The sequence below is a fragment of the Miniopterus natalensis genome, chromosome 9 (genome assembly GCF_054644295.1).
Source record: "Miniopterus natalensis isolate mMinNat1 chromosome 9, mMinNat1.hap1, whole genome shotgun sequence".
NCBI lineage: Eukaryota > Metazoa > Chordata > Mammalia > Chiroptera > Miniopteridae > Miniopterus > Miniopterus natalensis.
Genome location: NC_142089.1, coordinates 76,932,720 through 76,959,921, shown reverse-complemented (window position 1 = coordinate 76,959,921; position 27,202 = coordinate 76,932,720). Strand labels below are relative to the sequence as shown.

Sequence of the window (27,202 nt, the reverse complement as noted above, 5' to 3'; positions counted from 1 at the left end):
AAAATAAAAAATCACAGTTCTAAGCTAACCATTCTGGGAGTGGTACATTAGACAAAGTTATAGATAACAAGTCCTTGGAGAACTTGGACTTTTTGTAGCTAGATCTTGAATTCTAACTGGTAATTCTGCCACAACTAATACAATACACTGTATTTATTAGAGTTTTTTTCTTTTTTTTAAGTAACATATGAGAATGTAGAAAGAACATATAATCTGAAACCCAAATTCTGGCATGATTAAAAAGTCTTTAAGTCCTGCAAATGGTGACATTTCTATATTGCGTCAATATTCAACTTCGGCCTTAAGATGAGCTATTGATAGGGAATATATTTCATCATTTCATCCTACAGTTCCTATTTTTAATAGGCACCTAAACAAAAATTAATACAAGCATAAACATACAAATATTGCAGGATATTTAGTCCTGCTTAGCACAATAAGAGTCAGATGTAAAACTGCTTTAACACTGAACTTCTGCTTATGAAAACAAAACACATGTGCTGTAGAATGCCCTCCCTGTCTTTTATTCCTAGTATATTTTAAAATAATCTACAAAAGTGATTTGTAGACCAGTTTTAAAGCATTAAACAATACACTGTTGAAATGGTAATTGAGATAGTCATAAACTTAAAATCTAATTCTAGATCAAAATTTAATGATTAATTTAAAAATTTTGAAATAAGTAGAATGTTAAGAAACTACTGTTTAGCATAATTAGTGGTGAATTAGTACCTCACAGAAACATTCTTATTCTTCTACTTCCAAACTTTCCAAACTGGAAAACCTAATCATAATGTAACTGTCTGTACTTCCACTGTGACCAGACTCTCCCACAAGATGAAATTATTATGCCTGTATTTCAAAGCCTGTATCTTGATTTCACTGCTTACTTTACACATACTTTTGAGTTTGTATAGTGCCCTTCAGTGCCGGTTCCCTATTGCTGTCTAGGGACACAGTGAAGCCAAAAACTGTTCTTATTGGTAATTACATGTAAAATTCCAGTCAAAAGAAATCAAAGTAGGATTTTCAACCTAAGTGGTGGAGAACTTGCCTTGGGGAGAGAAACCCTGCATGTTTCTTAGAATTCAGACTTTACCTTTCTTGTTTAGCTTCCTCAGTTTCAGCCTGAGACACAGATTTATTTTTCTGTTGTTTTAGAACATTATGAACTCTGACTTTGTAGCTTTCAAATTCAGAGGTTATAGCAGCTTGTTCCACCTATAACATTTAAAAGAGAGAAAATTTTATATTGGATTTTCTATTGTAATACGATCTTCTGTCTTTCAGAGATTAATGAATTAAGATGAAAATCCATTTTTGAAAATGAGGAAAATGGCTGACACTCTTTAGCCCCTGATTATTAATTTTTGCTAAAAACTGTGCTTGGCCTTACGCTTTTTAAAAAGATTTTGAATGATGTAATTTTGTCTGACAAGAGATATGCTTCTACCATGTTTTATTCCCTGTGTGGACCCTGAAAAGGAAGATATCTACTAAGAAGGGCTCCTGGTGGCTAAGAGCTCAAATTAAAAAAAAGAAAAAAAGCCTAGCCCTGGCCTGAGTTAATATGCCAAGGTTATGGGTTTGATCCTAGTCAGGGCACACACAAGAATCAACCGATCAATGGGTAATAAGTGGAGCAACAAATTGATGTTTCTATCTCTCCCCTTCTTCTCCCCTCCACCCTTCAAAAAAATCAGTGAATAAATAAAAAAAATTAAAAAAACAAGCCTAGCACTCACTTTTATATAGAGGCCCCTCATGCAAAACTGCACTTCAGGAAGAAGCTTGCCCTAAACTACCTACCTGCCTCTGCACTGAACTGCCCGCCTGCGCTGTGTTTCTGACATCTGAGCCAGACCTTATATAGTTTCTGGAATCGTTTCAACAAAGAGAGCTAAGGCTTTCCCCATCCAATCAGAGCTGTGCAGCTATATTTCCCCCATCAGCTTCTTCACTGACCAATTAGAGTGGCTCTATTCTGACCAATCAGGACAGTGTCTTTTGGACCAATCAAACTGTAAGGATTCAGAGTCCTTATTTGCATGAGAACAGACCAATCAGGGACCAGGAGCAGGAACTTCTGTCTGTGTAAGTCAGCGCCTGTGGGGCTCTTAGAGCACTTTCCCTTTCCGCTGAGGCCTGCTTTCCTCCCTGAGCTGAGGCACCAACAATGCCTGCTGGAACAAGAGCGCGCAGACCAGCACAAGGAGAAGCAGAGTGGGGAGGAGGAGAGAGCTGTCTAGCAGGAAAGAGGGGCCTGGTGCAGTGCTGCCTGGTCCCAGGGCCTCCTCACAGCCATGTTGTTTTCATAGCAGTACTGTTTTTATAGTCATGCTGTTATCACAGCTGAGCTGTTTGCCCTGGATAGTTTCCTTCTTCACCACACCCCACAGTGGTGATTCTCACTGGTGTTGAATTGGTGCTAACGATCATGGGTTGACACCGGGTAGATTTATTACCCATAAATTTTATAGTGGCACTATTTGCCTTTGGAAGTTTAGGAAGATCTTTCACATAATATGTCCTCTTTTTATAAATATAAGAAAAAATAATTCAAAGAAACGAAGCTTCTTGAATTTCAATTTTCAAAAGAGAGTGGGAAATTAAATTCTAGGCCTTCCACTTTGCTGAAGTGATCTATAAAGGCCCATGGCCCTTTTGCCAAGATTACTTAGATAAGAGCTGTACCTCTAACAAAGCTACTGTACCATTTCTGTTTTGTATGTAGGTAAGTAGCCCCCAAAGCCATTCTACTAGAATATTATTTTATAATCATCTAGCTTTCAGAAAGAACTATAATACTTCTTTAATAAAAACTTTAAAACAGTAACTTTCTTACACATGGTAATTGCAAAACAAGGCTGAAATGGAAACAACACATACCCATGTTTTCTAGCAAAAAAAAGTTATCCAAGTGGCAGGGCTGTGAAGGGGTTGGGGTTAGGGTTAGATGAACTGAACCCAGTATCCATACCTAGTAGGTGGTCTTAAATGCCAGCAAACACCAAAAAGCCAGACCACAGCCCTCAAGTAAAGTGCTACCCGGTTGGTAATAGCATCTGTGGCATGTTGCCTCTGGGTGAAGCACAAACCTTGGCCGCCCGGCACTCCTCCTGAAGGGCTGCTACCTTGTGCTGATAAGCACTCAGCGTGCGCTGGTGCTGGTCTACAGAGGTCTTCAGGTGCTCGTGAATGCTGTGCTTCTCAGATGTTATTTCAGCCAGCTGAATCTGGGGACAAAATCTTTCCATTAAGCTCTAGCAAATAGGATCTTCACTTGTTAAACAGATTTTTCCTTAAACATAAACTTGAGTTTGGAGACGAGTCTCAAATAATTTAGGAACATAATTAAATAACAGAATTATCTACTATTGAAAGGGTAAAGACAATAAGGACCATTTGTCTTAAAATTAGTTTTCTTTAAATCAAAATCAATTAAAAAAATCAATCATGAAAAAAATTCCAGACTACATGTTATTAAGGTTCACGGTTATAGTTCAGTCAAACACCTAAAGAGGTGTTTAACCGAGGAAGAATATTTAGGGGAAAAATACAATTGACCCCCAGTATCTGTGGGGGATTGGGTCGAGAAACCCGGTGGATACCAAAATCTGCGGATGCTCAAGTCCTTTATATAAAATGTGTAGAACAATGCATGCAGTTGGCTCTCCACATCTGCAGATGGTTGGTTGAATCTGAGGATGCAAAACCCGCAGCTACAAAGGGGCAACTGTGTGTATGATTAATATACAATATTTAGCGCAAAATCCCTAACTGGTATCTTATTTCTACGTGGAAAATTTTTTCTAAATCTTAAAAAGTACAAAGGATCTTACTTTATAGACTTCTACTTGCTGCTGGCTTGCCTCTAGCTCGCCCTTTAAAGATGCTTGAAGCATTAAGTGATCAGTTTCCTACAAAACAAGAATCTTGGTTAAATTAAAAAAAGGTGGTTCATAAATACACTATAAATAAGTACTGAAATGTGAAACTGAGGAGTTAACATACTGCTTGCTTTGAATCTGCCAGTTCTTTCTTGGTTTTCATAAGCAATTGCTTGATTTTGGTGGTTTTTTCTTCAGATTGTTGCAACGAAGTCTGCAGTGAAGCTAGTGTAAGAAATAATTTCAGAAGAGATGAAATGACTTTGATGAATGAATTTAAATAAAATGACAAGTCTTTTCTTTGTATTATCCTATCTTTTAAAGAAGCTTGTCTTAGCTTTTTATTTTTATCTATTTATTTTTTATTTTTACTTTATTATTTTTTTAATTTTTACTTTTGTTTGAAGTATTACAGATGTCCCTTTTTCTCCCCAATGACCCGTTCCACCCTGTCCCTTCCCCCTCCCCAGTCCCTCTTCCCACCATCGTCCGTGTCCTTGGGTTGTGCATATAAATTCTTTAGTTACTCTCTCCCCCTCCACCCACCTGCCCTCCTCTATCCCTCTGACATTCGTCAGTCTGATCCATGCTTCCATGTCATTGAATCTATTCTGTTTATCAGTTTATTAAGTTCTTTAGATTCCACGTATAAGTGAGTTCATGTGATGTTTGTCTTTCGCTGCCTGGATTATTTCATTTAGCATAATATTCTCCAGGTCCATCCATACTGTCCCAAAGGGTAGGAGATTATTCTTCTTTACAGCTGCGTAGTATTCCATGGTATAAATGTCCCATGGCTTTTTTATCCACTCATCTACTGATGGGCACTTGCGCTGTTTCCAGATCTTAGCTATTGTAAACTGTGCTATGAACATAGGGGTGCATATATCCTTTCTGATTAGTGTTTCAGGATTCTTAGGATACATTCCTAGGAGTGGAATCACTGAGTCAAACTGCAGTTCCATTTCTAATTTTTTGAGGAACCTCCATACTGTTTTCCACAGTGGCTGCACCAGTCTGCATTCTCACCAGCAGCGTATTAGGGTTCCCCTTTCTCCACAACCTCGCCAGCACATGTCATTTGTTGATTTGTTGATGGAGCCATTCTGACAGGTGTGAAGTGATACCTCATTGTGGTTTTAATTTGCATCTCTCTGGTGATTAGTGACGTTGAGCATTTTCTCATGTGTCTCTTGGCCATCTGTGTGTCCTCTTTGGAGAAGTGTCTATTCAAGTCCTTTGCCCATTTCTTAATTGGGTTGTCTTCCTCTTGCTGAGTACTATGAGTTCTTTGTACACTTTGGAAATTAGCCCCTTATCAGATATCCTTGGCAAATATGTTTTCCCAGACCGTGGGGTTCCTTTGTATTTTGAGGCTGTTTTCTTTTGCTGTGCAGAAGCTTTTTAGTTTGATGAAGTCCCATATGTTTGTTTTTCTTTTGTTTCTCTTGCCCTAGGAGATGTATCAGTGAAAAGTCCACTACGTGGGATGTCTGTCACTTTACTGCCTATGTTTTCTTCCAGGATTTTTATGGTTTTGTGACTTACATTTAAGTCTTTTATCCATTTTGAGTTTATTTTTGTGTATGGTGAAAGTTGGTGGTCTAGTTTCATTCTTTTGCATGTACCTGTCCAATTTTCCCAGCACCACTTATTGAAGAGACTGTCTTTACTCCATTGGATACTCTTGCCTCCTTTGTCAAATATTAACTGACCATAATGGCATGGGTCTATTTCTGGGGTCTCTGTTCTGTTCCATTGATCTATATGCCTGTTTTTCTACCAATACCAGGCCGTTTTGATTACAGTGGCTTTGTAATACAGTTTGAAGTCTGGTAATGTGATCCCTCCCACTCTGTTCTTTTTTCTCAAGATGGCTGCAGCTATTCGGGGTCTTTTTTGGTTCCATATAAATTTTCGAAATGTTTGTTCTAGGTCTGTGAAATATGCTGTTGGTATTTTAACAGGAATTGCATTGAATTTATAAATTGCTGTGGGTAGTATAGACATTTTAATGATCTTAATTCTGCCAATCCATGAACATGGTATATTCTTCCACTTGTTTAAACCTTCCTCTATTTCTTTTTTCAGTGTCACGTAGTTTTCCGAGTACAGTTCTTTTACATCCTTGGTTAAGTTTATTCCTAGGTATCTTATTTTTTTAGTTGGAATGGTAAATGGTATTGCTTTTTTAGTTTCTCTCTCTGAAAGTTCATTGTTGGTATATAAGAATGCCATTGATTTCCAGATGTTGACTTTATATCCACCTACCTTGCCAAATTCGTTTATCAAATCTAGTAGTACTTTGATGGAGTCTTTAGGGTTTTCTATGTACAATATCATGTCATCTGCAAATAATGACAGTTTTACTTCCTCCTTTCCAATTTGGATACCTTTTTTGTTTTCTTCCTGTCTTAGCTTTTTATTAAGGAACACTTCAAACATGAATGACAGTGGTGACAACAGTGCAATGAAGACCACTGTGCCCATCATGGGGCTTCCGCAATGACCGACACATGGGCAGTCTTATTTCACCCAGACCAGGAGTCATGCCCACAGGTCAGATCTGGCTGCTGCCTGTTTCTGTGAATAGTTTGATTACAACACAGTCAGGCTCATTTATTTACATTTTGCTTAAGGCTGCTTTAGTGCAACAATAAATAGTAGACTTGACTAACGTGATAGAGATTATATGCCGTGCAAATAAAAATATTCACAGCCTGGCCCTTTATAAAACAAGTTTGCCAACAACCCCTGACCTATATATATCCTCACCTACTCCTATGTCTCCTCTTCTTCTTCTTCCTTTTTAGAAGATATCCATTCATTTGTACATATTTTAGTATATACAGAATGGGGCAAAAGTAGGTTCAAAGTTGTTTGTATGGAAAATAATACAATAATAAATAAAAAATGCACGAATAAGCTCTGTGCTTCATGTACTCGCAACTGTAAACCTACTTTTGCCCCTACTTTTGCCTCTAAAATACAGGTATATACTTACGGTATATCTAAAAGATAAAGACTTTAAGAAACAGCACAAAATAGGTGCTGTATATTTCCAATTGTATTGTATTAGAAGAACATACCTGGGTGTCTACTGAAGGTACTGTCAGTGAAAAAATAGTTCACTAAGAACAAACTGAAATTTAAGAAAAACAAAACCTTTTATGCTAACAGAGGTAAAGAAGCAAATATCAAATAGGAATAAGTGGATTGATTCATTGTCTAGATCACAGGTACCCATCTAAAACCAGCAGGCCAAATCTGGCCATAGCCTATTATAAATCAAATAAAGAATGTATGCCAGAGACCATGTAGCAGCCATGAAGATTTCCTACCTGGTCCTCTACAGAAAGAGTGTGCTTGACACCTGGCCTAGACCAGTGCTGCCAGAAGGTCTTATAAGCAATGATTAACTTTATGAAGTCTAATCCACACATATAGATTGTATTACTTGGTAAATATGAACAGGTAGTAGGCCCATTTATGATAAATCTATTCAGTATTTCCTGGTAACTATCTACCCGATTCTAAAAAGCATTTTATAAAGCACAAATTACATACAAAGCCATTAAGTGCTCCAGGAATTATGATAAGCAAGATATACTAAGTTCCTGAACTCAAAGAATATACAGATTGAAGTTAGGGGATAACATTTTACGTGATAATGTAAAGCAAAATATAAATGTTAAGAAAGAAGTACACTAGGCTATGGGGATCCACCTGGACTGAAGGTTATATATAGTTTGCATGGGACAAGGAAGATTTCAAAACACAGGAAACATTTAAGATTAGGAAGAATTTTCAAAAGGTGAGCCTAAGGGTGGGAGGGCAAGGGCAGAAGGGAAGAGTAGCAGCAGATGGAAATATACACTTAAATCACGTCTCAGGAAAAATGAATAATTCTCTTTCCCTGTGAGAGAGTAATGAGAATTAAGGTGAAAACTTAGACTGGGGTCAGATGTTCTGGGGTTTGAGATTAAGATCGGCATTCCTAATTGATTAGGCAAAATGATCCAATCTTTTTTTCTCTCTTCTTTTTTTAATTTGCATGGAGCATTGTCTTCTTGCTCCCTTATCTTCTTTCATTCCACCACAACTCCTTAGCCTGGACTCCCAAGGTCTTTGCTGCCATAGACTGGTGGCTTTTTCAAGATTTGACCCCATTCTAATGAATTTGATATACCACACAGGTAAGTCTTCCCCACTGTCTTTAAAAAGGGCCCAAATACATTCTGGTATTCAGGTACTTCATGAATTGAATGAAAAGTATCTTCCTAATTGTACTTGACTGCTCCCTGAAAGGTCAAGCGTTCATTCCAGTAAGTCAAGCCTTCCAAAATTATGTTAATTTTTGAAAGAAAGGAATACCCTCCTCAGTCATCTTTTTCTCTCCAAACCTTAAATTCAAGACTTAACTTGAGCCCCAAATTTTAAGTGTCTCAGTCTACAGAATCTCTCTCCCCCCTGAGCTCTTAGCACTCACAGCCTGTGCCATGCATTTCTGTGCTAATTTTCAGTGAGAAGTGGGTGGCCTTCTTGAATAACCATCCTTCCCCCCGCCAAGGTATTAGTCTCTCTTTCAGCTAATTGGATGTCAAAAAATACACCAAATGTCAAAAAAATCCACAAATGTTTGCATTGCGGGAATATAACCTAGAGCTCTGCTATTTGCACCAAGAACGTAGCTGGAAGAAATGGTATATGCGTCGTTAATGGTATATGCACAGTGAATTGTCTGGAAACTGCACAGTCTGTTCAACTGTCTGAATATAAGTTTTATCCCTGAATACAGGTAGGTCCTCAGAACTCTGCACACTTGGGCTTTTATTAGTTTATGCATTCTTGGAATCGTCTTTATTGAGTTGGCACTTGGCCACAGGTTGAATAAAGCTTGCACCACAAAACACCCATGGAAAATTTGCTGTTTTTTTTTTTTTATTGTGGGGATCCCACTGAGAATACGAGTCGAAATTACCCGTGGTTCCTGTTAAAATTAAATACAAAATGGAGACTGGACTTGAAAATCATCTGAGCAGACAAACCATTTAAACCACATAAGTAAAAGTTAATTTAGCTTATTCTGCAAAACAAGGGAACTTGTTAGCTTGGGTGCTTCTTGTAACTGTCTCTGATAATCATAAAAAAAACTTAAGTCATCTTCCTAGAATGATATACGATAATCAGTAACTAATCCCTTGTGGGCTGGAAACCCCCATTGTAACAATCAAACATTATAAAGGTTAAACACCCAGCTTATTCTTACTTTATCAACCATCCTGTGACTTCATGCCCTGAGCTATCAGTCTATGAATGTGAAAGCTCCCAGTTGTGAACTGTTCTAATAGACACAATAAACTCTTACCTAAATACCACTTATTGAATTGGTAGTTTTGATTTTGCTCTTTCTGGATGTTTGACACTCCTAAGCTAGCATTAACTTTAAAATCAATTATAAGGCTTTTGAAAACACAGATTTCAAGGCCCCAACCTTTAAGATTCTGATTATTTACTTCTGTGACTGGGCTTTCTAAAAAGCTCTCTGGAGCCCAGCCAGGCGTGGCTCAGCAGTTGAGCACTGACCTAAAATCCAGGAGATGGGGGTTCGATTCCCAGCCATGGCACTTGCCCGGGTTGCAGGCTGCATCTGATCAATGATTCTCTCATCATTGATGTTTCTCTCTCTCTCTCCCTTCCTCTCTCTGAAATCAATAAAGATATATTTAAAACAACAACAACAACAACAACAAAAAACCTCTCTGGATACTGTATGATATTCAAGTTAGTTCTGGGACCATTGGTGCCATATGACATAGTGTTCCTTTTATAGAAATGCCTAAAAAATGTTCTCACACATTTTAGTACCAGAAAAGCTGTGTTTCTCATAAGTATCACATTTGTTCTACCATGTAGATGCTATAAACCTTGTAACAGATAATGTTTCTGTCTTTACTCTGGCTTCTGAGAAGCTCAGAGTCAAATTTCTAGGAGACCTTAGTGATAACAAAGGTACAATGAACATACACTTTATGTCTTGATCTTATGTCTGACTTTATTATATAATCCTACACATTTCCTTTTATCCCACTTCCTCATCATTCATGCAGCTAAAATCTTGTTGGACAGTAATATTTTTTAACCTTCCTCAAATTATTTTATGGAATTCTGCATCTGGCCATGAGGGAGTAAGAAAATCTAGACTAATGTTCTGTTATAAAAATTAGAAAACTGAGAAGGTCAAAGATGGCAGTGGCGTAGGAAGGTGCTGAACTCAGCCCTTCCATGGAAATACTCAAACATACACATATAGAGAGAGCAATTACTCATTCCAGTCAGCTTCTGAACAATGAGCAAGAAAACCAACCGCATGGAGAAGGCCGCAAAACTGTAGGCACTTTCCTAGGCATTGTTTATGCCCCCTCCACCTCAGCAGGGTGGGGTAGAGCTCTCTCTATTCAGGTATTTTGGCCTACCTGCAAGATCGCCACAGGGCATTCCCAGCTATATTGCACGGAGCCTTTTATCTCAGAACAAAGGCAACAAGCGGGGAACAATAGGGCATTATAACATGAAACTGGCCTCCCAGCTTCACCTGGACTCCATGTCCAGGAGCCACTCCAGCCCAGTAAGCCAGTCCCCCAGGCACTACAAGCGCATGCTCAACTCCAAGCTGGCTTCCCCAAACTACCCAGTACATGGAACCTACACAGAACTCACTGCTACACAAGACTAATTTCTGTACTACAAATAAGACAAAGACTATACAGAAAAGGATAGGGAGCCATGAGAGCTCTCCTAAGACTGAGGGAATTCTCCAAGGTCGGAGGTGCTGGTGAATGTCATTGTTTATATCCCCACCCACCTCACAGGGTGAGAGAATATGTGGATACTCAGGTCTCCCTGCAAATTTACGGCAACACCTTCCTGGAAACATTGCCAGAACCCATTTTGGCCCAAAACAAAGGGAGGAAGCAGATCAACAAGGAGTTACTACATGCATGTGGACTCCCCGCTCAGAGTCACTCGGATTTGTAGGCCAATGACCTTAGGAACCCGCTTTTTACTTACCGGCCTGCCAAAACCACCCACCCACACAGCCTACACAGCACCTGCTTCTACATATAAGGCCACGTTTTCAAGGGTAAGATAGTAATTCTTGCCTAATTCATATAAACTAACATAGAAAGTCAAGTGAATATCTCTCAAATGAAGAAACAAGAAAAATCCCCAGGGAAAAAAACCCCTAAGGAAATGGAGATAAGTAATATGCCTGATAAAGAATTCAGGTATTTTGGCCTACCTGCAAGATCACCACAGGGCATTCCCAGCTATATTGCAGGGAGCCTTTTATCTCAGAACAAAGGCAACAAGTGGGAACAATAGGGCATTATAACATGAAACTGGCCAGCTCTGGCCAGTTTTGCTCAGTGGTTAGAGCGTCAGCACAAGGATTGAAGGGTCCTGGGTTTGATTCCAGCCAAGGACATGTACCGTGGTTGTACGCTTGATCCCTGGCCCCGGTCGGGGTGTGTGTGGGAGGCAACCAATCGATATCCCTCTCTCATTGATGCTTCTCTATCACTATCTCCCTTCCACTCTCTCTGAAAAGTACTGGAAAAAATATCCTCAGGTGAGGATAAAAAGAAAAGAATTCAAAGAAAATCATAAGGATGGTCACTGAACTTGAGAGTGGAATAGAGAAACTTAGGAAAAACTTCAATAATGAGTAAGTATATTAAGAACCAAGTAGCCCTAAAGAATACAATAACTAAAATGAAAAATACATTAGAAAGAATCAACAGCAGATTTACTAATACAGAAGAATGAGTCAGAGACCTGGAAGACAGAATAGTGGAAATCAATCAGAGCAGCAGGAAAAAAAAGGATTGAATTAAATCAAAAAGGGTCCTAGCTGGATTGGTTCAATGGTTAGAAGGTTGGCCCACGGACAGAAGGGTTGTGGGTTTGATTCTGGTCAAGGGCATGTACCTCAGTTGCAGGCTTGATCCCTGGCCCAGTTGGGGCGCATGCAGAAGGCAACCAGTTGATATGTCTCTCTCACATTGATGTTTCTCTCTCTGTCTCTCCCTCTCCCTTCCACTCTCTCTACAGAATCAATGGAAAAAATATCCTCAGGTGAGGATTAACCAAAAAACACACAACAAGGATAAGGAATTTTTGTGATAACATAAAAGAGGAGAAGAAACAGAACAAGGAACAAAAACTTATTTAAGGAAATAATGGCTGAAATGTTCTTAATCAGGAAAAGGAAACAGACATTCAGGTCCAAGAAGCACAGAGTCACAAACAAGATGAACCCAAAAAGACTCACACTAAGTCATACTGTAATTAGCTGGCCAGTTTGGCTCAATTCATTGGAGCGTCGTCCTATGCACTGAAGGATTGTGAGTTTGATTTCCAGTCAGGGCGCCTACGTAGGCTGCAGTTTGATCCCCGGTCAGGACACGTATGGGAGGCAACCTATCTATTTTTCTCTTTCACATCAGGGTCTCACCCCCTCGCCCTTCCTCTCTCTCTAAAATCAATAAAAAACATATCCTCAGGTGAGGATTAAAAAAGAAAACGACATACTGTAATTAAAATGATGAAAGCTAAAGATGAGACAATCTTTTTTTAAATTTTAAATATATATCTTTATTGATTTCAGAGAGAGGAAAGGAGACAGGGAGAGACAGAAACATCAATGATGAGAGTGTCATTGATCGATTGCCTCCTGCACCCCCCCCCCCCACTGGGGATCGAGCCCGCAACCTGGGCATGTGCCCTGACCAGGAATCAAACCTTGATCTCCTGGATCATAGGTCAACGCTGAACTGCGGAGCCATGCTGGCTGGGCTAAAGAGACAATATTGAAGGAAACAGGAGGACAACAATGACTTACATACAAAGGAAACCCCATAATAGTATCAACAGCAACTTTACATGAAAGAAGGGAGTGCCAAGACATCTTTAAAGTGCTGAAAGAAAGGAACCTACAGCCTAGAATAATTTACCCAACAGGTTATCATTCAGAATAAAGGAGAAATAACTTCCCAGACAAACAAACGCTAAAGGAGTTCAACACCATTAAATCAGTTTTACCAAAAAATGTAAAGGGTCTTCTTTAAACAATAAAGAAAGGCCATTACCAGAAATAAGAAAATATGAAAAGGAAAAAAAAATCTCACAGGTAAAGCAAAATATTTAATAAATATAGCAAATCAGACACTTAAAAAGCTTACTATGAAGGTCAGAAGAAACAAATATCAAACTCAACTCAAATTACAATAAGCAGTTAGGAGATACAGAACATAAAAAGATCTAAAATATGACACCAATAACATAAAGCATGGAGGTGGGAGTAAAAATGTAGTCCTTATAGAATACATTTGAACTTAAATGCCTATGAGCTTAAAATGGACTGGTACAGACGTAATGGACATAAACCTCATGGTAACCACAAACCAAAATCCTACAAAGAACATAGAAAAAGGAACCCAAACAGAACACTAAAGAAACCCAACAAACCACAAGGAAAGAGATCAAGAGAAGAAGAAAGGAACAGAGGAGAACTATAAAAACAACCAAAACCAATGAACAAAATGGCAGTAAGTACACACTTATCAACAATTACTTTAAAATGTAAATGATTAAATGTTCCCAAAAAAGACACAGGGTGGCTGAATGGATTAAAAAAAAAACATACAAAAAACCCCATGACCCATATATACTGCTTACAAGAGATCACCTGAAATCAAAAGACATACAGACTGAAAGTGAAGGAACAAAAAAAGATATTCCATGCAAATAGAAATGAAAACTGATAGCAATACTCTTATCAGACAAAATTTACTTTAAAACAAAAAATGGTAAAAAAAAAGACTAAGAAGGACATTACATTATTATAAAGGGGTTAATCCAAAAAAAGGATATAACAATCCTAACTATCTATGCACCTAACATAAAAGCATCTAAATGTATAAAGCAATTATTAATGGACATAAAGGGAGAAATCCACAGTATTACAATAACAGTAGGGGATTTTAATACCCCACTCACATCAATGGATAGATCATCAAGACAGAAAGTTAATATGGAAGTAATGGCATTAAATGTAACATCAGACCAGGCTGACTTAATAGACATTACAGAACATTTCATTCAAAAACTGCAGAATACACTCTTTTTTTCCAAGTGCACATGGATCATTCTTCAGGATAGATCACATTTTAAGCCATAAAACAAGTCTCAATAAATTAAAGAAGATTAAAATCATATCAAACATCTTTTCTGACAATGGCATGAAACTAGAAACCAGCTACAAAAAGAAAACTGAAAAACACACAACTATGTGAAGATTCAACACACTACTGAACAACCAATGGATCAAAGAGGAAATCAAACAAAAAATCAAAAGCTGCCCTTGAAACAAATGAAAATGAAAACACAACTTTTCAAAATTTATGCGATCCAGCAAAAGCAGCCCTGAGAGGTAAGTTCATAGCTATATAGGTCTTCCTCAAAAAACGATAAAAATCCCAAGTAAACAATCTCATTGGATACCTAATAGAACTACAGAAAGAAGAAAAACGATAAAAACGATAAAAATCCCAAGTAAACAATCTCATTGGATACCTAATAGAACTACAGAAACAAAACCTAAAAGTAAACAGAAGGAAGGAAATAGTTAAGATCAGAGTGGAAATAAACTACATAAAAATTTTAAAAACAGAAGACATCACTAAAACGAAGAGCTGGTTGTATGAAAAGATAAAATTGACAAACTTTTTGCCAAATTTATCAAGAAAAAAGAGAGCCAAAATAAATAAAGTCATAAATGAAAGTTTCAACTGACTGCACAGAAATACAATCATTAAAGAATACTACAAACAATTATATGGCAACAAATCTGACAATCTAGAAGAAATGAATGACTTTCTAGAAGTATATAGCTTTCCAAGACTAAACCAGGTAGAAATACAAAATCTAAACAGATCAATTAATAGCAATGAAATTGAAGCACTAATCAAAAAACTCCCAACAAATACAAGTCCAGGACCAGACAGCTTCACAGGGGAATTCTAAGAAATGTTCAAAGAAAAACTAATACCTATCCTTTTTAAACTATTTCAAAAAACTGAAGAGGAAGGAGAGTTTCCAAACTCATTCTATGAAGCCAATATTACCCTGATATGAAAATCAGACAAAGATATTTCAAAAAAAAGAATTACAGGTAAATATCCCTGATAAATACCGATGTAAAAATTTTCAACAAAAATTAGCAAACCAGATTCAACAATATATTAAAAGGATGATATACCATCACCAAGTGGGATTCACCCCAAGGATACAAGGGTGGGTCAACATCTGTAAATCACATTAAGAAAACAAAGCATAAAAATCATATGATCATTTCAATTGATGGAGAAAAAGCTTTGGCAAAATTCAACACCCTTTTATGATAAAGGTATAGAAGGAACATATATGAACATAGCATCAGACTCAATAAAGAAAAGCTGAAAGCTTTTCCTCAGGAACAAGAAAAGAATGTCAACTGTCACCATTTTTGTTCAACATAGTATTAGAAGTCCGAACCACTGCAATCATACAAGAAAAAGAAACAAAAGATATACAAAATGGAAAAAAAAAAGTAAAGTCATTATTTTCAGATGACATGATACTATACATAGAAAACTCTAAAGATTCCACCAAAAACTATGAGAACTAATAAATGAATTCAGTAAAGTTGTAGGATTCAGAATTAATATACTGAAATCTGTTTCATTTCTACCACCAATAACAAATGCTAAGTAGGAGGAATTAAGAAAACAATCCCATATGCATCAAAAAGAATAAAATACCTACAAATAAATTTAACCAAAAAGGGGAAGGACTGAAGTCACAAGCATGGTGGCTCTAGTTTCTCCCCTTGAAGTTACAAGTTGAACAGTTATAATTCAACAAAAAATTCCCCGTTCAACACACAAACACACCTGAGAGATCTGCACACTAAAACATCTGATGGTGGGTGAATAGTGGCAAACAGGAGGAGAGAAGGGGGAAAAGCAGAGACAGGTGCCAAGAAACCGGCCCAGAGCCCACTGCGGGTCTTGGGAGAGGGGAAGAATCAGGTTACACCATGTACACTCTGCACCCCGAGAAGCACAGAGGTAAAATAAGCATTCCTGCCTGAGTGGTCACCATATAAGGGACCCAGTGACAAGGACAGAGATGGAACATAGAGGTGTGGCAGCTGTGGTCTAGCAGCCACCATTGCCAGGTACAAAACAAAGCCATGAATCCTCGCCACCTCCCCTCATCCTGCCACACCATCTTCAGCCTTGAGAACAGAAGAGACAGAAGCATCCCTCCCTGAGTGGCAGGCACATGTTCTGGCTAATCCCAGTGAAGGGGTAGAGATACAGAGGTTTGGCATCCGCCATTAGTGGGAGGATAACAAATCTACAGGCACACCAGTTGGCCCCTCCAATGTCCCCTTCCCATTGAGGCTCATCCCAGTGGGGGCACCTATGTCACCTCCTGCAGTGCAGCATGGCCTGCAACATCTGGTTGCAGGGGGCAGCACTGGGATTTCACAGGCTAGAAACTCCATCACCCACAATATTCCCATATGGGGATGGTGCCCTCAGGCCAAGGCAACCTGGTTACAGAGGAGATGCCCACTTCCCCAGGGAATCCAGGGCATTTTGCACTGCCCAGCAGACACCCTAGAAGCCAGAGATGTTCAAGAGAAAATAAAAACTTGTGCTTCAGCACCACCTACTGGAAAACAAAAGAAAGACCTCTCCTTACAATCCTGCTAAATAGAGAAGTGCTAAACACTTAATAAAAGCAGATTTCATTCCCATAAATGCCTTATTCATTAAATACCATGAATAACCAAGGTAACAAGACAGCTCAGAAAGATAATAAAACATCTCCAGAAAATAAATGTAAAGACATTAAAATAAGTGATTTAAACGACAGAGAATTCAAGACTGCAGTTCTGAAAAAACTATGAGATGCAAGAGAACTCAGAAAGGCAGTTTAATGAACTCAGAAATAAAATCAATGAACAAATGGAGTTCTTTATGAAAAATATGGAAACTTTAAAAAAGAACCAAATAGAAATTCTGGAGCTTAGAACTTAATAAAAGAGATGAAGAATAAATTAGCCAGCTTAGAAAGTAAAGCTGACCAGATGGCGGAAAGAAATAATGATACTGAAGATAGAAATCTAGAAATGGCACAGATGGAAGAGAGAGTAAAAAAAGAACCAAAGAAAGAACTGTACAAGAACTCACTCCATTAGAAAGAACAATGTAAGAATAATGGGTGTACCAGAGAAGAGAGGGAGAACAGAGAGCCTATTCAAACAGTCAACAAGAACTTCTTAAACCTGTGGAGAGAGCTGGATCCTCAGTCCAAGAAGCAAATAGAATAGCTAATTATCTCACTCCAAAAAGGCCTTCTCCAAGGCACATTATATTAAAACTAAAAAATTAATGACAAAGAAAGAATGCTCAAGGCAGCTAGGGAAAAGAAGACGGTAACCTGTAAAGGGAATCCCATCAGATTATCATCAGATTTTTAAGCAGAAACCCTAACAAGCTAGGAGAGATTGGAATCAAATATTCAAACTATTAAAAGAGAGAAATTATCAGCAAAAAATAATATATCCAGCAAATTTATCCTTCAGATATGAAGGAGAAATAAAGACTTTTCCAGGCATATAGAAACTGAGGGAATTTACCACCACAAGGGCTGTATTACAGGAAATCCTGAAGGGGTTTATTCTACCTGAAACAGAAAGACAAAAGGATACAGAAGTGTAAGATGACTAACAGACAGACAGAAGCAGGAAATTGCAACCCTTATTTAGAATAGAGAATTATACACTTAAATATGACATAAAGGTTGAAGGAGGTAAAAACATTAATGAGAATACCTACTGCAATTTGGAAAGGAACTCACAGCATAAAAAGGGTTAACTGGTGACAACAAAATCATAAAAGGGGAGGGAGTAAAGGTCTGAATTTACACAGAGGAATAGAGATAAGGTTCAATCAAAAGAAAAAGGACTACTGTAAATATGAAACTTTCTTTTTCATAAACCTATCGTAACCACACACAAAAAAAACCCTAGAACTGAGACACATAACATAGAGGAAAAAGGGGGAAAAATATCATAGAATACCATGAAACACAAGGGAAAAGAATGAATACACAGAACCACCAGAAAACAAAAGATAAAATGACTACTGGAAATCCTTACACATCAATAATCACCCTAAATGTAAATGAACTGAATTCACCAATAACAAGGCACAGAGTAGTGAACTGGATCAAAAAACAAAACACAACCATATGTTACCCTCAGGAAACACATCTCAGCTGCAAGAACTAACATAGACTCAAAGTGAAAAGGTGGAAAAAAGTACTCCAAACAAATGGCATGCAGAGGAAAGTGTGTGTAGCCATACTTATATGTAACAAAATAGATTTCAAGACAAAAAACGTAACGAGACAAAGATGGACATCTCATGATGATAAAGGAGAAATAACACTTACAAATATATATGCACCCAATCAGGAAGTACCAAAGAGGTAATGGGCCTGTACTCTAAAAAGTATAAGACATTGAAAAAAGAAACAGAAGACAGAAATCAATGGAAGGAGATATCTTGCTCATGGACTGGAAAGATTAGTATTGTTAAAATGTCCTTAGTACTTAAAGCAATATACAGATTCAATGCAACCCCTAGTTAAATACCAATGGCACTCTTCTCAAAATTAGCAAAAACTAATCCTAAATTTTATATGAAACCAAAAAAGACCATGAATAGCCAAAGCAATCTTGAAAAGGAAGAAAGTGGGAGGTATCATGCTCCCTGATATCAAACTATACTACAAAGCTACAATAATCAAAACAGTACAGTACTGGCATAAAAAGAGATATACAGATCAATGGAATAGAATGGTGCACCCAGAAATAAATCCTTGCTTAGTCAATTAATCTACTACAAAGCAGGCAGAAATAAAGAATGGGGTAAAGATAGTCTCTTCAATAAGTGGTGTTGAGAAAACTAGATAGACACATTAAAAAAAAAAGAAATTGGACCACTTACATCATATGTGAAAATAAATTCAAAATGGATTAAAGACTTAAATGTAAGACCCAAGACCATAAAACTCCTAGAAGAAAACAGGCAGTAAAAGCTTTGACAATGCTTAGCAATATGTTTTTTTTTACTGTGTCTTCTCAAGCAAGGACAACAACAGAAAAAAAGAAACAAATAGGGTTACAGCAAACTAAAAAGTTTTTGCACAGTGAAGGAAACCATCTCAAAATGAAAAGACAGCCTACTGAATGGGAGAAGATATTCATAAATAATACATCCAATAAGGGGGATGTATCATTAGCATCATTTGGATGTATCACTTTGGTGTTGTAGGAGTTTCAAAATATACAAGGAACTCCTACACCACCAAAAAACAAAGAATCCAATTAAAAAATGGGAAGAGGACCTAAATAGGTATTTCTCCAAAGAGGACATACAGGTGGCCAATAGACATGAAAAGATGCCCAATGTCACTGATTATTAGGGAAATGTTAATTAAAACCACTATCAGGTATTACCTCCCACCTGTAAGAATGGCTATCATCTATGCATCAATAAATAAGTGTTGGTGAGGATGTGGAAAAAAGGGAATCCTTGTATACTGTTGGTGGGATTATAAATTGGTGCAGCCACTATGGAAAACTTTATGGAGATTCCTCAAATAATTAAAAATAGAGCTGCAATATGACCCAGCAATTTCACTTCTGGGTATTTTTCCAAAGAAAACAAAAACACTAATTTGAAAAGACATATGCACCCCTATGTTCACTGTAGCATTACTAGTAATAGCTAAGATATGGAAGCAGCCTAGACCTCCATCATTAGGTGAATGGATAAAGAAGACATGCCATATATATATACATATACACACACACACACACACACACACACACACTCATACATATATATGTGTATGTGTAATATTATTCAGCAATAAAAAAGAGCAAAATCTTGCCATTTGTGGCAACATGGATGGACCTAGAGGGCGTTATGCTAAGTGCAATAAGGCAAAGAAAGATAAATATGATTTCACTTATATGTAATATAAAAAACAACAAATGAATAAACAACAAAAAATTATAAACAGACCTATAGATATAGAGAACAAGCTGATGATTGCCAAGGGGGGGGAGGGTTGATTAAAAAAAAAAATAGGACAGTGACATTTAATGACTTCCATTTCTTCCTTAAAATAAAAAGACTGAACAAAGATATGAAAAAAACCTGTCTTATGACATTGGACGGTAAGCAGTGTAGTACTGTGATCCCTAACAGGAGGTAAACAAACAAATGAGGCGTGCCCTATTACATAGTGTCTGTTCTCTGCCTGAAGGCAAATTTTAGATTATGGTACAGGAGGGGAATCTCAAACAGAGCAGATATCTTACTGAGTTGAAAAGGTTAACAGGAACAAAACAATGCATAGAAAGCTTTAATATGAACAATTCCCAGATCTTACACAGGGCTATAAATTGCTCATATTCCTACCAGCCACAGTAAGAAATGTTGTTGAATACATGGGCACTCAGTAGTCCTCAGAAGACTCCCAACTTAATACTGGGACTGAACTAGATCTATAGGAAAGGCTATTTTACACTTGTCCTAAGAAAGATGAAAAACAAGCCCCAAAGGTAAAACTGATCCACAAATAACTTGACTTCTTGTCATACAAAGTTTAACTCTTCAAATGAATATAAAAAAAAATCTAGCATTCAAAAATGTCAAATTCACATCCAATTAAAAAATTATTTCCCATGAAAAGCAGGAAAACATTATTCATAAACAGAAAGAAAAACCCCAATCAATAGAAACAGAACCAGAAATTACAGAAATGAAATTAGCAAACAATAAAATGAAAATAGCTACAATATTCTCAAGGATATAAAGAAAAACATATAAAGAAGAAATAAATGGAAAATAAAAACAACAACAAAACAAATGGGACTTCTAGAGATAAAAAAACACAGATTCTAAAATGAGACTGTCACCAAATGCAATTAACAGATTAGACACTGCAGATGAGAGAATTTAAAGACATAATAATTAAACTCTCTATAGATAAGCTCAGAATGTAAAAACAAAAAACAGCAAAAAAACCACAAGAAAAATGAAGGAAAAAAAGAGCAGAGTATGACTGACTTCTAGGACTTTATCAATGGTCTAATGTGTGTAATTAGAGTCCTGGGGAAAGAAAAGAAAGAGAAGTTTAGACAGAAAATATTAAGGGAGATATTCGCCAATGTTATTACAAACTTGAAGAAAACTATAAAAACGCCATACGTCAAAGAAGTTCAATATACCACAAACAGGATACAAACAAGGAAAAACTGCACAAAGGCACATCATAAAACTCTATACCAAGCAAAAGTATCTTTCAAAAAGTAAGGCAGGTGAAAGATGTTTTCAGACAAACAAAACACAAGAGAATTCAACGCCTGTAGCCTATCTCAAAAGATATATTAAAGGGAGTTCTTCAGGCAAAAGGAAAGTCACACCTTTTGGACGGAACTGAGATATACATGAAGGAGTGAAGACCACCAGAAATGATAAACGTGAGTAAATATTACCAAATTCTCTAGTTTTTCATTTCTTTAAAACAAGGCTTGGTAAACGCTTAAAATGGTCAGATAATAAATATTACAGGCTTGCAGGCCATGCAGTCTCTGTGACAACTACTGTGCTGCTGTAGCATGAAAGTAATCACAAATGATACAAAGAACATGGCTGTGTTTCAACAAAACCTTAATTTACAAAAATAGTCAATCTGGCTGTGGGCCACCGTTTGCTGACCTCTGCTTTAAAAGATAACTATTTTCAAACAAAAATAACAACAATGTATTGTGTTTATAACACATGTAGAAAATGACAAAAATAGCACAAAGGACAAAAGGGGAGGCAAATAAAGAGTGCCACTGTAATATAAGATTCTTCTACAATATATAAAGTGGTATAATCTACTTGAAAGTAATCTCTATTAAGTTCCAGATGTATACTATAAACCATAAAGCAACCACTAAAATCTAACAAATTGGTATAGCTAATAAAAGAGATAAAACAGTATAAAATAATTATTCAAAAGAAGGCAGAAAAAGAGTAAAAAGGAAAGAAATTACAAGACAAAAAAAGCAAACAAACAGCAAGGAGTGGAGTGAAGACCTAATTCACTCCTTATTAGATTTAAACCTAATTACATAAATAATTATGTTAAAAATAAAGGCCTTAAACATCACAATTAAATAGTAGAGACTGTCAGCTTGCAGAAAAAAACAAGACTCAACTACATACTAAAGAGACATTTTACACATTTACATAGGTTGAAAGCCAAAGAATTGAAAAAGATATGCTGTGTAAATAGGAAATGGAAGTATGCTGGTGTGGTTATATTAATATCAAAGTGGATTTTAGAGAAAGGAATATTACCAGTGATTAAAAAAAAGACATTTCACAATAATAAAGGGATCAAATCACCAAAAATGACTAACAATACTAAATGTACATGTAGCTAATTCCAGAGTTTCTACATATATGAAGCAAACATGACAGAACCAAAAAGAAAAAGAGAGTCAGAATTATGGTCAGGGAATTCAACATACCTTTCTCAGTACTTGGTAGAACAGTAGTCAGAAAATCACTAAGGATGTAGAAAACTTAAATACTGTCAACTGACTTGATCTAATTGACATTAGATAGAACAATCTATCTAACTAATACAGTCTAACAGGTTATTTTCAAGTGAATGAGGAACATTTACCAAAAGAGATTATTCTGGGTCATAAAACAAAACTCAATAAATTTAAAAGAACTAAATCATACAGAGTATGTTCTCTAACTACAAAGGAATTAGGTTAGAAATAATGAACAGAAAGATAACTGAAAACTCCTTTAAATACTTAGGAATTAAACAACACACTTCTAAATAACCCCTGAGTCAAAGAAAAAATCCAAAGGAAAATAAAAAATAGTGTGGGCTAAATCAAAACAAAAAAACAACACATTAATCTGTGAGATATAGTTGACTTAGCCAGGGCTAAAGGGATATTTATAGCTTTAGATGCTTACATTAGAAATTATTTTATGGATAAAATGGAATATAATCACCTTAAAAAGAAAGATTTCACCCCTATTTAAATTATCCCACTCTGCTGACAATCAACAAATCATTGACAAAGACCCCTTTTTACCTTTGTATTACTCACACTGCAGGTATTAAGAAATATTTCAGTGAATGCATTATGCACCACCATGGACTGTAAATGTCTGAACCACAAATGGTTTTACAACTTTCTGGTCCTTAATAATGGTTAGCACTGTGTGAAAGATCTGGTTAGCAGTCAGAAACTAGTGAAATAAATAACTAATATTGCTCCACTGTATTCTGTTACGATGATATTATTAAGTTACAATGAACTATGTTTTACTCACTCATTTCTTCTTGTAGGGTTTCTTGTTTCTGTTTTTGAATTTTTATTTCTTGCTCCAAATCTTCTATCTTGCTGTTTTTATTAGTTAACTTTTGATTTAGTTCTTTCATCAGACGTTCATAATCAGCTATTTCCATATTCATCAATGTGGTTTGTTGGGCATCCTGCACATATTACAAATAAATGATCCACAAAATACAAGATTAATTTCATATGTAATATTGCTAAAATGAAGAGAGAGGAATAAACAGATTCTACTATGCTTTTCTGAAATAAAGTTTACACAATAATGAAGAAACTAGAAGTTGGATACTTCCTACTTCATAATTTCAAAATATGTTTTCTAATACCTGTAGTTTAATCTAACTTTCTCAGTTTCATTGTACCTCATTATAATTTTTAAAAAAAATACGTCTATTGATTTCAGAGAGAGGAAGGGAGAGGGAGGGAGAGAGAGAAACATCAATGATGAGAGAGTCATTGATTGGCTGCCTCCTGCACGCCCCACACTGGGTGGGGATCAAGCCCGAAACCTGGGCATGTGCCCTGACAGGGAATCAAACCTCGACCTGGATCATAGGTCGATGCTCAACCACTAAGCCATGCTGGGTAGGCTCTCATTATAATTTTTATTAACCTCAATTGGTAATTCTTCTCCTGTCGGGCTCTTACTTATAAATACTAATATTTTAAGCAGCCTGCACAGTACCTTTCTTTTTAGCCTCATCTTTGAAAAAGTGGAGAAAAATAAGCCAAAGGTAAATCTTCATGTGTCACACAATCATGTACAAAAATAAAATATCTAATAATTCATGAGCCTAGATTCTTCTAGAGGGATAGGCACTCAGAGAAATAAGTTAAATTTTCAATATTTTGAGGCAAGCAATTTATAAATGATTATTTTAGTACCACAAGTAATCATGTTTTTGAAATATTTTTTGTCAACGTTTATAGAACAGTTTAAAAGAAGTAAATACTAATATCAGTTTTATTTTACCTTTTTAACCAGTTCTAATTCTTGCATGGTTTTTTGCAGCTGTTTCTTTTCCTTTTGAAGTTGTAGCTGAAGTTCTTCAAGTTCATTTACAGAACTGGCATGCTCCTAAAATAAAATAATTAAAAAAGCACCACCCCACCCCAAGGCAACCAACGTTAAAAAAGGTGTTTGTAAGGAACTGTAAGTCTGACATAGTTAAATACAAAATGTTTGAAATCTTTCAATATTTAAAAAATATACACTCAAAAATCATAGCTTGGATTCTCAAATTCATAGTATACATTAAGGAATTAATAAATTTTGCTGTATTCACAAATGCAACTCATTAATCTTTCCATCTTTTAAATAATACTTTGATAAAAACATCAATATATAACATGAATTAATCCCACAGGACTATTTTTACCTTTATCTTCTGCTCCTTTTTAAGTTTTTCAGCTTCCAACTCTTTGTCTGCCATTGCTTTGGCTTTTTGGACTTCTAAAATCTGTACTTCCAATAACTTGACATTAGATTGTAGTGTCTCAACATGAGCCAGGAGATCATCATTATTAGAACTTAATTTTTCACACTAGAGTGACAAATGATTCATTATTGTAAACACACACAGAGTGTGTACAAGAATGTAAGAATAAAATGGTATTCTAATGAGAACGTTGGCATAGTATATAAAAAAAGATTTCAAAATCAATTCTAAAGAATGACAATGTTAAGTTGAGGATCAGTTTTAAACACTATCATTATTGATATTAATTTGGTAAACATTACAAGATACCAGGAACACTGTTAGAGAAAAAGGGAAACATGAAATGAAAACAAAAAAACCCAGGGGAATGGAGATTAGAGCAATAAGTAAGACAGGACAGTTACTAGTTTTTTCCCAACAATGGGAAGAAGAAAATGAAATTAAGTGTCTGCCTATGTATTAATTTTATTTTATGAAAATATACTGGAATTGAAATATACTTATAACAATTTTTATGTATGCATTTACTAAATTTAAAGTTACCTGAAAAGTTGAATTCCTTAATTGCCTTGTAAGGTCTTCTATCTGATGCTCGAAATTATTAGCACGTTCTTTTTCTATATCCAACTGCTCTGATTGCTTTTCATATTCTAGTAAAAGATTCTTCAATAAAAGACAAAATAATTTACTTTTAGGATATTATTATACCTTCAACCAGTCAGACTATATCATCGAGCCTTCTTGATATAAGGTTTATGAGTCCATTCTGGAAGCTTAAATATTTACCTAAATTTCAACATTTGATAGAATACCTAATTGGCATTATATAATAAAGTTAGCATAATTCAGATGATTTTAAGTATGAGGGGAATCCATTAAAAGGGAAGGGGATTTAAAATTTATACAGTAAATTTCCAAGTTAAATATTTGTGTCATCAACAAAAACAAACTTCTGAAATGTAAACAAAATTTGAGAACGGAGAAAAAGTTTAACCTGGTCACATATTAATTCCACCTGACGAATTCTGATGAAGGAAATGTTTCAAGCTAATCTAATATGAAGTAGAGGTGCTAAAGGTAGGGCATAAGAAGACATTATGTAAACACAGCCTCTTACATTTTATAGCAAAACATTCAATATTTTCCGAAGACTCTAAAACCAAGTGAATTTTTTGGATAGTTCTAGTTGGCCTCTACACAAGGACAGAATGCCCAGGCAGACCTTTTTGCTACATACCAGCCAAGCAGGTTACACCCCAGAAATACAAAAATGAGACTCTCTGTTTCCAGATTGCCTATAGTTTTCCTCTTTGCCCTCTCTTCTAAATCCTGTTTTTGCCTTTGTTCCTGGAAAATTACTGACTGTTCTTCACATAAATGTATTTGCGTTCAAATTAATTATGAAAATGTTTCTTAGTTTTCTTTGAAAGTTTACTTTGGGAAGCCTGAAAAGTGACCTTCACCCAGCCCAGGACCTCCTGAATCCTTGGCTCACCTTCTGAGGCTCCTCTGGTGGTCTCATGTACTGGATTATACGGCTTTTCTGATTCTGGTCAAATCTAATTTTGTTTCTAATTCTGATTTTCATAGCCAATTACTGTCCACACTGGTGACTGCCAGAATATGAGTTTCTTTTTTATGGTCTACTCATTTAGTAATTGCCAAGAGGCAGGAATTGGGAATCTAGAATCTGGCTTACAAATTTATTTGTCCATGTTTATTTGTCTGAGGATTCTGTTACTTCCTGGTATACATAAATATGTGGCTGAGAAATCATGTCTTCTAGAGAGAAAATACCATGCTTGTTTTGTATTTTTGTGGATTCTTCTAACTCCAAAAAGCAAAGGTCTTTATCCTCTTAGACTCTGTCTGATCTTTTTTGTTTTTACTCATTAGGGTTCTAATAGTTGTCAATAGCTGCAAAAAATTTAATTGCTATACCAAGGCTGACTCTAGTAAATAATGGCTCCCTACAGGAAATTCTAACACAGTATTCCTAACAGAGCCTTGGAAGAAAAAATGAATGCCATACATGCAACAATCTCATTTCCTTAATGTACATGCTGATGCTTCTAAGTAAATTAATAATGACCAATTATTTGTACCTTCATAACTGTTGCATGTTCAGATCTCTTAAATAAAACTGGCAAAAATTATTTTAAGTAATATAAACACTTAAAAAACTACCTAGCCAAATTCACAAGTAACCTACAAAACTACTCAGCATCCTAACAGTGATGCCCCCTAAGGAACCTAATGCACCTTCGTTATATGTCTGTTTTTACTAAAAGTTCACCATTCTT

The 27,202-nt window shown here is 36.2% G+C and overlaps 1 protein-coding gene across 1 annotated transcript in view; it reads right to left on the bottom strand.

Moving 5' to 3' along the window:
* The window catches only part of GCC2 (GRIP and coiled-coil domain containing 2), a 67,743-nt gene that overhangs the window by 13,089 nt on the left and 27,452 nt on the right, over positions 1–27,202 (bottom strand). The window contains exons 9-16 of the mRNA XM_016201848.2: positions 25,443–25,562; positions 24,840–25,004; positions 24,434–24,538; positions 23,438–23,600; positions 4,015–4,115; positions 3,843–3,920; positions 3,099–3,236; positions 1,100–1,221 (exon numbers count right to left, since the gene is read on the bottom strand). Of these exons, the coding sequence (XP_016057334.2) occupies positions 1,100–1,221; positions 3,099–3,236; positions 3,843–3,920; positions 4,015–4,115; positions 23,438–23,600; positions 24,434–24,538; positions 24,840–25,004; positions 25,443–25,562 (992 nt within the window). The remainder of the gene's footprint in view (positions 1–1,099; positions 1,222–3,098; positions 3,237–3,842; positions 3,921–4,014; positions 4,116–23,437; positions 23,601–24,433; positions 24,539–24,839; positions 25,005–25,442; positions 25,563–27,202) is intronic.